This window comes from Panthera uncia, chromosome B4 (genome assembly GCF_023721935.1).
Source record: "Panthera uncia isolate 11264 chromosome B4, Puncia_PCG_1.0, whole genome shotgun sequence".
Classification (NCBI taxonomy): Eukaryota; Metazoa; Chordata; class Mammalia; order Carnivora; family Felidae; genus Panthera; species Panthera uncia.
This window is the reverse complement of record NC_064809.1, coordinates 79,124,845-79,137,062: the sequence shown is the minus strand read 5'-3', so window position 1 is coordinate 79,137,062 and position 12,218 is coordinate 79,124,845. Positions and strand designations below refer to the sequence as shown.

Genomic DNA, 12,218 nt, shown 5'->3' with positions numbered 1-12,218 from the left:
TTTCCGATTCTGTGTCTCCCTCTCTCTCTGCCCCTCCCCCGTTCATGCTCTGTCTCTCTCTGTCCCAAAAATAAATTAAAAAAAAAAAAAAAGTTGAAAAAAAAAACATATTTAGTAAACCTATTTTTTTGTTTAACACTAGTTAATCAAAGTTATTTTTTTTTCCTTTTGATGACCTATTTTTTTCATATACAGACTGGAAATAACAAAATTTTACATGTCTTTTTTTTTTTTTCCTTTTTTCTGCCCAGGTTGATGTTTCAACAAAGTAGTTTTAAAGTTCCATCCATTCAGATTTTAAGCATTTTGATTTATTTAAAAAGGGATTGTTCATAGAAAAAAATTACTTTGAACAGTATACAGGACTGGTGGAGATTGGCTATTTCACAACATCAGACAGTACAATCAGTATCTGCCATATGGCTGGTCTCTGTAGACGCCCTTTGCTGTCCTCGCTGAAGGTGCCTTGTGTCTTGAGTTAGTCCAGTCCTCTTGCCTGTAGGAATCGTACGTCTCTTCACTGAGTCCATGTCCGTAATCATAGTAATCAGCACCACTTTGGGCAGGGGTGCTATAGCTGTTATCATAGGAATCATAACTCTGTTCGTCATAAGCAGTGCCATAACCATCATCATAGTCATAATCTCCGTAGGTCTCTTGTGTTGGGGGTGGCGGCGGAGGTCTGTACTCAGTTGGGGGCACTCCTCTTGCTCTGGGAGTGAGAAGCCCTCTTCCCCGACCCACTGGCCCTCGGGTGGAAAGGACTCCCCTGGAAGCCGGCGTCCCTCGTGGTACACCAACTCCAACTGGCCGGGCTGTGACTCCTCCCCTTCCCCTGGTTACTGCTGGGGCTGGTACACCTCTTGTACGCAAGGTGGGTTTTCCTCGAACAACTGGGACGTCCGCGTTTTCTGAACCACCATTCAAATACGTCAACTCTTGGAGCTGTGCTTGCCTGATTTCATCATTATAGTCAGGAATGAGGAACTTTTTGATTTCTTCCAGTGCGTGTCCCATCCGGGCATATGCTTCTGCTGGTGGAGGGAACACTTCGATGAGAACGTGGAGGTCGTCGTTGAGATGAAAGTATTTTGCTTCCCCACTCTTCCTCAACTCTTCTTCCTTTGCCTTGTCTCGCATGGAACCTTTTCCAAGGATGGACATTTTCGTCAAGGTTTCTTCTTGTAAGCGCTTCAGAGAATTGCCACGGGGACCCAAAAGTTTCCCCACAAAGTTGAACTTAGGGAACTGCTTTACAGGAATTAACACTTTCTGTCCCAGCTTCATGTTCTTATTAATCACCACATCGATGTACTTTTCTTCGTCCTTGCCTTCTCCTTTCTGAAACTTTTCTATTTCATCAGCACTGGCAGATACTGAAGTTTAGAATTTCTACCGAAATCAGTTGCATTCTTATACACTAATAAAAAACAACAGAAAGACAGATAAAGAAACTGATCTCATTCACAGTTGCACCAAGAAGCATAAAATACCTAGGAATAAACCTAACCAAAGATGTAAAAGATCTGTATGTTGAAAATTATAGAAAGCTTATGAAGGAAATTGAAGAAGACATAAATAAATGGAAAACATTCTGTGCTCATGGATTGTAAGAATAAATATTGTTAAAATGTCAATACTACCCAAAGCAATTTACACATTCAATGCAATCCCAATCAAAATTGCACCAGCATTCTTCACAGAGCTAGAACAAACAATCCTAAAATTTGTATGGGACCACAAAAGACCCCAAATAGCCAAAGTAATTTTGAAGAAGACCAAAGTGGGAGGCATCACAATCCCAGACTTCAGCCTCTACTACAAAGCTGTAATCATCAAGACAGCATGGTATTGGCCGAAAAACAGACACATAGACCAATGGAATAGAATAGAAACCCCAGAATTAGACCCACAAAAGTATGGCCAACTCATCTTTGACAAAGCAGGAAAGAATATGCAATGGAAAAAAGACAGTCTCTTTAACAAATGGTGCTGGCTTGAAAAGATGCTCAATGTCGCTCCTCATCAGGGAAATACAAATCAAAACCACACTCAGATATCACCTCACGCCAGTCAGAGTGGCCAAAATGAACAAATCAGGAGACTATAGATGCTGGAGAGGATGTGGAGAAATGGGAACCCTTTTGCGCTGTTGGTGGGAATGCAAATTGGTGCAGCCACTCTGGAAAACAGAGTGGAGGTTCCTCAAAAAATTAAAAATAGACCTACCCTATGACCCAGCAGTAGCACTGCTAGGAATTTACCCAAGGGATACAGGAGTACTGATGCATAGGGGCACTTGTACCCCAATGTTTATAGCGGCACTCTCAACAATAGCCAAATTATGGAAAGAGCCTAAATGTCCATCAACTGATGAATGGATAAAGAAATTGTGGTTTATATACACAATGGAATACTACATGGCAATAAGAAAGAATGGAATATGGCCCTTTGTAGCAACATAGATGGAACTGGAGAGTGTTATGCTAAGTGAAATAAGCCATACAGAGAAAGACAGATACCATATGTTTTCACTCATATGTGGATCCTGAGAAACTTAACAGAAGGCCATGGGGGAGGGGAAGGAAAAAAAAGTTAGAGAGAGAGGGAGCCAGACCATAAGAGACTCTTAAAAACTGAGAATAAACTGAGGGTTGATGGGGGGGTGAGAGGGAGAGGAGGGTGGGTGATGGGTATTGAGGAGGGCACCTGTTGGGATGAGCACTTGGTGTTGTATGGAAACCAATTTGACAATAAATTTCATATTAAAAAAATTAAATAAAAAAAACAAAGCAAAAAGAAAAGAAAAAAAGAAAATGTCAGAGATTAATTAAATAAAATGAATATACAGAATAGAGTATTAGTGGAGCCAATAGTGATTCTTTGAAAAGAATTAAAATTTGACAATACTCTGGCAAGATATACTCAGAAAATAAAGTGAATAAATAATATTCTAAAAAATAGTGAATAAAAATAACAATAATAAATAATAAATAAAAGTTATCTCCCTTCGGGTATTCCAGGAAAAAACAGGAATAAATGTCAAATAAAGAACAGTGTAGATGAATATAATTTTAAAAATCTGAGGAAAAAATATAATTTTCTATGGCTGACTTAAGAAGAAATAAACTCGATTAGACAAACATTTTTTTAAAGATGAAACTGTACTCAAGAGAATTCCCCCTCTCCCAAGTGTAGACCCAGATGCGTTCACCATAAAATTCTACCAAACAATTTAAAACACACACACACACACACACACACACACACACACAGAGTCTTTTACAAACTGCTTTTGTGTATAAATAATAGAAAACATGTTAGTATTCAAAATTATTTTATCAAGGTGAATAACTATTGAGACCTAAATCCAATAAATTCTGTACTAGGAAGGAATATTACCAATTTTATTTTTATTCTTGAATATTAATGTAAAGGTCCAAAATTAGATATTAGGAAAAATAATTCAGTAATGCATAAAAACGATAACATTTAAGGACCAAATCTGACATTATAAAACCAATGTAATTTACCTTTTTAACAGATTCAAAAAAGAAAATCACACTAACTTTTCATTTGGTACACACAAAGGATTTGATTATATTTCACAGTCATTCTTTATAAAAACTCTCAGCAAACAATGTATTGATTATAATTATCTATTGCTATTATCTATTGCTATGTCACAATTTACCTCAATACTTAAACCATTAATAAACACTGATTACCTCACAATTTCTGTGGTTTTGGAATTCAATTTATCTGAGAGATTTTGGTTCAGAGCCGTTAATAAGGTTGCAGTCTAGAAATGATCTCTTACGTGTGGAATCTGAAAAAAAACTGAACTCATGGAAACAGCTTAGCATGGTGGTTGCCAGGGCCAGAGGCAGGGTGGGGTAGGGAGGGGAGATGTTGTTCAAAGGGTATAAACTTTCAGTTTATCCCTAAGGATTGCTCTGCATTCTCAGCATTGTTAAGTGGAAAGTAGAAAACTTATTTTAACATTCTTTAATATAAGTTCTTTGAAGATGAGGAGACTAACCAGAATGAGTGGGATACTCTTTCTGTCATAGGTTTTTATTTCCTTTTCTCCCATCTTCAAAATGTTGATTTACACAATCGCTACCATATTTTACCATAATAATCTAATTAGAGAGGAGAGGGAATATAGAGGAAAGAAATTATATTATATTGTATATGTTGGCATTAGACAGCCACACTTCAAATCCTAACTCCACACATTTGTACCTAAATACCTTGGGAAATTTTTTAACAACTCTGTTTTTAAGTTTCCTGGTGTCTGTTATGGGGATAAAATACTAATTTTTTCAGAGAGTGGTCATATAAATTAATCGAGGTATTATATATAAATTGTCAAACATGTATCTAGCAAAGGGTAAACACAAAATATTAGCTACTCTTTTTAAAAAAATTTTTTAACGTTTATTCATTTTTGAGAGACAGAGACAGAGCATGAGCGGGGAAGGGGCAAAGAGAGGTAGACACAGAATCTGAAACAGGCTCCACGCTCTGAGCTGTCAGCACAGAGCCCGACGCGGGGCTGGAACTCACAAACTGCGAGATCCTGACCTGAGCTGAAGTCAGACGCTCAACTGACTGAACCACCCAGGCACCCCAATATTAGCTACTCTTACTGACCATTTATCATTATCATCATAATCATCCTCATTGACATTATTATTAAGGAGGATACTTGTTAGGATGAGCACTAGGTGTTGTATGTAAGCAATAAATCTCTGAATTCTACTCATGAAGCAAATATTGTACTGTATGTTAAGTAACTAGAATTTAAATTAAAATTTGAAGGGAGAAAATGATTATCTTAATACTGTTACAGGTGGTCAGTTAATAGAATCTTTATTTCCAATGAAACATTGTAAGAACTAGAGGCACAGATCTTACTATGATAAATATCTGTTTGTAATTGTTCTATCCTAATATATTCAGTTTTCTAAGTTAATACTTTAATTCAAAAATTAAAATGAAGGTTATACCATTTTGTTTCCTAAATGAGGGAGGAAGAGCTTTATACATGGTTCCCTCACACCATCTATTAAATAGGCTCATGGTTTCCATCTTAAAAATGTGATAAATAACAATAATAAAAATCTTACTCTGTCCTTTGTTTTCCTCTAGGTATTATCCTGCCTTTCTCTCCCCTTCATGACCAAACTTTCCTTACATGTTGCTCTGTTGGTTTCTTTTTTTTCTTACCACTATCTTTTTTTGTTAATCCAAGTTAGTTAACAATTAGTGTAGTAATAGTTTTGGAAATATAATTTAACATATAATACCCAGTGCTCATCCTAACAAGTGTTCTCCTTAATACCCATCACTCATTTAGCCCATTCCCCCCACCCAACTCTCCTCCAGCAACCTTCAGTTTGCTCTCTGTATTTGAGTCATTTATGATTTGGTTCCCTATTTTTATCTTATTTTGCCTTCCCTTTCTCTATGTTCATCTGTTTTGTTTCTTAAATTCACATATGAATGAAATCATATGATATTTGTCTTCCTCTGACTGACTTATTTTGCTTAGCATAACCACAATGAGATACCACCTCACACCTATCAGAATGATTAAAATTAACTACTCAGGAAAAAACAGATGTTGGCAATGATGCAGAGAAAAGGGAACATTTTTGCACTCTTGCTGGGAATGCAAACTAGTGCAGCCATATGGAAAATAGTATGGAGGTTCTTCAAAACATTAAAAATAGAACTGCTCTATGACCTAGCAATTGCACTACTAGGTATTTATCCAAAGGATACAAAAACACTGAATTGAAGGAGAACATACACCCCAATGTTTATAGCAGCACCATCAACAATAACCAAATTATGGAAAGAGCCCAAATGTCCATCTACTGATGAATGGATAAAGAAGATGTGGTATACATATACAATGGAATATTACTTGGTGATCAAAAAGAATTAAATCTTGCCATTTGCCACAATGTGATGAAACTAGAGTGTATGATGCTATGCTTTTATTGTTTTCTTTCACTTCCTGATTTCTATTTCCTTATAAATACTTCAGTCGGTTCACACTCTTAGCTGTCTTTACTGCACAGAAACTTTTTCATTTGATGTAGTCCCGCATGTTTATTTTTGCTTTTCTTGCCTGTGCTTTCAGTGTCAAATCCAGAAAAGTCATTTTTAAGACCAAGTCAAAGGGGGATATTATTCAGCCATAATAAAGGAAATCCTACCATTTGTGACAACATCGAATGACCTAGAGGGCATTATGCTAAATGAAATAAGCCAGAAACAAAGAGACAAATACTAATATTCTCAATTGTGTGGAGTCCAAAAACAAAAATAAACTCATAGACACAGAGAGTAGAATGAGTTAGGGAGTGGGAGAAATGGAGAGATGTTGATCAAAGTGTTCAGTTTTAAGACGAATAACTTCTGGGGATGTAATATACAGCATTATGACTATAGTTAATAACACTGCACTGTATACTTGAACTTTGCTAGCACAGCATATTCTAAGCATTGTTATCCCCACACAAAATGATGACAATTTGTGGTGATGTGTGTGTTCATTATCCTAACTGTGGTTATTTATTTAAAATGCATACAAATATGTAATTTTCATATTGTATGCCTTAAATATATACAATTTTACTTTTCAATTATAGCTCCATAAAACTGAAAAAACAAAGTAAAAAGAAAATGTGTTATGTTTGAAGAATGAGGATCCCTCAGAATGAACAGATTTTTTTGTTTCTGAAGACAGTGCAGAAAACACATTTTTGACATATTATTTTAATTAGCTGTATTAAAATTTGCAATTTCCCTGTTCAGGCCTATTTATTTAAGCTGTTAATCTACAAACAGATAATAAATAAAGTGAAAGCCATCTGTGGTGTTATGGAGACTTCTTTCTGCCCTGCACTGTGCCTATAATATCACAAATACCTGAACAGTCACTGAATATTTGAGGAACTTAAAGAAGATTGCTATGGTGAACATTCATAACTCCAATATTTTAATTGCGTGATGAAAATCCATTACAAACATTTTGTTTTACAACTTGAAACTTTATTATGGAACCAAAAGCAAAGATTATCTCTGGAAAATGTATTCAAAAATGAAAACCAAATTTACATCAAATGTTCATTGTTATTTCCAAAGAAATCCCACCTGGGATTTCTAATTAAGCTGTGCAGTGAATACAATCCCTATGGTCTTTAGTCAGAATAAAAATACTGCCTATTCCATCACCAATTTGGAATTATAGAACGTCTAGAAGACCAGCAAGGAAAAGAAAATACACCTTGTGGTTCTAGGTATGTTCTCCTATTCATAATTTCCTGTAAAACTACACTGAGATTGTGGAAAGGAGATTCTGTTAGTTTTGGTTTCCATGGATATTACCTGCCTAATCATTGGATTATGCTTTTCAAACATAAATGAGTAAAAACATATATGAAAATGAATAGATAAATGGCTGGAAATATGCTCTCTTGTAACCCTTAATTGTTGCTTAAACAGAAGTTTTGAATTCAAACCTCAATATAGTACCTTTATATTTTACTCTGTATACTTAAGTTTTGTGAAACTACTTTCAATCAGAATACCTTCCTATATTACTTACATATACCCTGTGTATAGGATGAGAGTATCAATAAGATAAAAACAAAAAAAAATTACATTATGTAACATAAAGGCATTGTTTTCTATGAATTTCTGTGAAAAAAACTGTAAGAGCTAGAAAGCAAAATCAGGAAGAAATATTGCATTCATTTGAATTGGGCATTTATTTAAAAAGATTTAGCAAAGGGATCCAAATGTCTAGGTTCTCATGTAAGTCCACTCACTCTAGGAGAGCTCCTTTGCTGGGATTTGATAGACAGCCAATTCTGGATTCCCTTCATGATTACCGGTCCTCTCTGTTGTCTCCACAGATGTCTGGTCCTGAGCCTACCATGAGTGGAAATCAGTCCCTCATGTACACAGTGCAGCTGGAGAAAAGAGTCACTTCAATAAATTATGTAGGAAAATTGGATATTCACACGTAAATGAAAGAAGACCCTTGTCTGACACCATTCACAAAAATTAACTCAAATTCAAGTTTTAAGTGTAAGACATGAAACCATAAAACTCATAGATGAAAACAGGGAAAATACTTCTTGACATGGGTCCTAGCAATGACTTCTGGATAGAATGCTTCAAGCAAAAGCAACAAATAAAAAATGAACAAGTGGGACTGTATCAAAATAGACAGCTTTTGCACAGCAAAAGAAACAATCAGCAAAATGAAAAAAAAATCTATAGAATAGGAGAAAATATTTGCAAATTATATACTTGGTAAGGGATTAATAGCCAAAATATATAAAGAACTCATTCAATTCAGTAGCCTAAAACTCCAAATAATCCAACTTAAAAATGGGCAGAGGACCTGAATAGACATTTTTCCAAAGAAGATATTCACATGGCCAAGAAGTACATGAAAAGGTGCTAAAAGTCACTAATCATCAGGGAAATGCAAATTCAAATCACAATGAGATAGCACTTTGGACTTGTTAGAGTGGCTATCATCAAAAAAGAGAAGAGATACCAAATACTGTAGAGGATGTGGATAAAAGGGAACCCTCGTGCACTGCTGTGGAAATGTAAATTGGAACGGCCACTATGGAACACAGTATGAAGTTTCCTCAAAAAAATTAAAAGGAGAACCACCATATGACCTAGCAATTCCACTTCTGGATACATATCCAAAGGAAATGAAATCACTGTGTGAAAGAGATATATGCATTCCCATGTTCACTGCAGCATTACTTACAATAGCCAGGATGTGGAAACAATTGAAGGATCCATGACAAATGCATGGAAAAAGAAAATGTGTGTGTATATGTATGTGTGTGTGTGTGTACATGTATATGCACTGGAATGCTATGCGTCCATAAAAAAGAAGGAAGTCCTGCCATTTGTGATAACATGGATGGACCTTGAGAACATTATGCTAAGTAAAATATGTCAGGCAGGTAAAGACAAACGCTGTCTGAAATCACTTATATTTGAAATCTAACAAATGCTCAGAGAAAAAGAGATGATGCTTGTTGTTAGCAGAGGCAGGGGATAGGGGTTGGAAATAGGCAAAGGGGATCAAAAGGATCCGCCGTTCATTCCGCAGTATGGAAAATTTGAGAGTTGCTAAGCAGGTAGAGCCTAAAATGTCTCATCATAAGGACAAAAAATTGTAACTGTAGGAGGTGATTGATGTTAACCGAATCTGTTGTGGTAATCATTGTGTCATATATGTATGTCAAGACATTATTCTGTATACCTTAAACTTATATGGTGGTATATGTCAATTATATCTCGATAAAATGGGGAAAGGTAAAACTAGTGAAAGTTGAAAATAGAAATAAAAGCCTAGATGTCATTGCTGATTCTTTCATTAACTATCTTGTTAACCTTGGTCAAGACAGAAACTCTTTGAAACTCACTTTGATCCTCTATAAAGGAGCAAGTTCTAAAATTGTGTGAAATAAAAAATTTGACAACAATAAAGAGTAATGTATGGCTTATAAACGGCAAAGTGGTCGGAGATAGGGTAAAAACGTTCATGGATCAATTTGCAAAAGGAACTTAACTTTAAGTTGAAAAAGAAGCATGCCTTGTGTTTGACCAGATACCACAGGGAAGGCCAAAAAGAAAGTGAGGGAAGCTTTTTTAATGCTAGTTGACTTTTTCTCTATTTCTTATATACTTCTCTATAGATTGGGCTTTTCTATATTTTATGAATTTATAGGCTTATGTTTTTTTTTTAATTTTTTTTTTAACATTTATTTACTTTTGAGACAGAGAGAGACAGAGCATGAATGGGGGAGGGTCAGAGAGAGAGAGGGAGACACAGAATCTGAAACAGGCTCCAGGCTCTGAGCTGTCAGCACAGAGCCCGATGCGGGGCTCGAACTCACGAACCGTGAGATCATGACCTGAGCCGAAGTCGGCCGCTTAACCGACTGAGCCACCCAGGCGCCTCTATAGGCTTATGTTTTTAATGGTAATCAGGATACTTGATATCTCTTCAGCATATTCCACACAATATATATCATCACTGTTGTGAAACGAATTCTGTCCCCCACAGAGGTAGGTTGAAGTACTAAAAGTGGGTATGTGTGAATGTGACTTTATTTGGAATAGGGCATTTACACGTGTAATCAGGTGAACATAGAGTTATACTAGATTGGAGTGGGCCCTAAATCCGATGACTATTGTCATTATTTAAAGAGAGATTAAGAGACGCAAAGATCCACAGATCCACAGGACCAACAGCCATGTAAAGACGGAGACAGAAGCTGGAGAGATCTCGCCAGGGGTACCAAGGACTGTTGGCCACCACCAGAAGCTAGAAGAAACACATGTTCCTCAGAGCCACCAGATCTGGCCTCCTGAATTGTGAAAGAATACATTTCTGTTGTTTTAAGCCACCGGGTTTGTAATTTGTTATGGCAGCCCTGGGAGACCAATATGGTCACAACGGCTTTTAAAGTGATTAGGATAATGAAGCGCAGAGCAGAAAAAAAAGAAAAAAAAAAAAAAAGAAAGTGATTAGGTGATTCTTCATGAGCTGGTGTGGTGGATGGATAGGAAAATGACCATGTCTTTTGCTATGTGACTCCACAGTCCACTCAGCAGGAAAATGTCTGCTTCTCATCCTTTGAATCTAGCCTAGACCTGTGACTTGCTTTTGCAAAGAGATGTGACAGAAGGAATGTTGTGACAACTCAGAGTGTCAGTATCAAGAAGCCAAGCATGCATTCCCCTCCCCCCCTCTCTCTCTTGTACCCGCACAATTCTCATGAGAGCAAACCAAGGCTAGTCTGCTGGGACAGACATCTATTGAAGTAGAACTGATTCATCTCTACCGAGGCCATCCTAGACTAGCTTAGAGCCAATTGATTCCCCAGGAAGTGGGAGAACCCAGTCCATATCAGCAGAACTGCCTAGCTGAACCAGAGACTCATGAACAGTAATAATGCTTGTTGTTTTCAGACACTAAATTTCAGGGAGATTTGTTATGTAGAAATGGCAAAGTGATAAAAGATTCATGACTAATTCCAGACAATCCCTTGACTCTACATTTTTCCCAGTATAAAGCATGGTGCAGAGAAGTTGTAAATGTTAACCATGTATTGCATCCAGTTTCTCCTACTTACCTTTCTATTTACCCACGTGATTTATTGAAATCTCTCTGCATTCATTTGTCTGTCTCTCCATTCTCAATATTCCAATATTGTTTTCTATCCTCTTCTTGGAATCTTTTACCTGGCTTAGATTTCCATTTGCCTTTTGGATCTCATCACTACATTGATCTCAGCATGAACTCTAGCTGTAGTTAGAACATACTGCCCCTAGATACCACAGCTCTCAGTATAGTCCCTATAAATTATCTGTTAGAACATAAAGCACCCATTTAGTCACTGAGGTGTATAATGAAAAATTGATTAAGCATAGCTATAAATAACATAGGCTATATGCTATATTTAACATCTACAGAAAAAATGGTAATGCCACGATGTTGGGTATTTGTGGAAAACATGCAAAGGAAACAGAATATCTGAATACCTTTATGCTTTTAATGCTTAACTGGAGAACTTGGAGTTGGCAGTTGGTAAAAATAGGCCCTTTCTTTCTTCTTCTTTGGAATAACGCTCACACAGTTGCAAAACTGATAAATTCTTTCCCAGCGAACTGATCTTCTATGTGAGAGTGTAGGGTGGGTTGCAAGGCAAGGATTAAAAGGGGTATGAGACAATTTTAGGGTTATCTTGACTGTGGTGAAGTCTTCATAGGTTTATGACAGATCTCAAAATTTATCAAACTGTATACTTTAAACATGTGAAATTTATTACAAATCAATTATGTCTCAATAAAATGGAGTATGTAATTTAGACACTTAATTTGGCTTAAATAAATCCTCAACAAATATTTACTCAGCAAAGGTATCATGCTATTTCCTTCTTGCAGGGAATACATATCTATATATCTATATAGATACTGGCGCGCGCGCGCGCGCACGCACACACACGCACACATGCAGAGCCCAATATATCATAAAATGGTTGTTGCCAAAAACTTGCTTAAGCGTATAGAGAAGTTAGTACATATTTCTCATATAAGGCATTACAAGGAATATGAGCGTTGAAGCAGAGTTTTATACAGCAAAGTATTTCAAT

At 36.5% G+C, this 12,218-nt stretch overlaps 1 protein-coding gene across 1 annotated transcript; it reads right to left on the bottom strand.

Moving 5' to 3' along the window:
* Positions 1-289: 289 nt before the first annotated feature.
* Positions 290-10,916, bottom strand: LOC125919853 (KH domain-containing, RNA-binding, signal transduction-associated protein 3-like). The gene is made up of 2 exons (XM_049626687.1): positions 10,853-10,916; positions 290-1,376 (listed from the first exon to the last, which is right to left on the bottom strand). The coding sequence occupies exons 1-2, from the start codon at positions 10,914-10,916 to the stop codon at positions 406-408; spliced, it is 1,035 nt and encodes a 344-aa protein (XP_049482644.1). The 3' UTR covers positions 290-405.
* Positions 10,917-12,218: the final 1,302 nt, after the last annotated feature.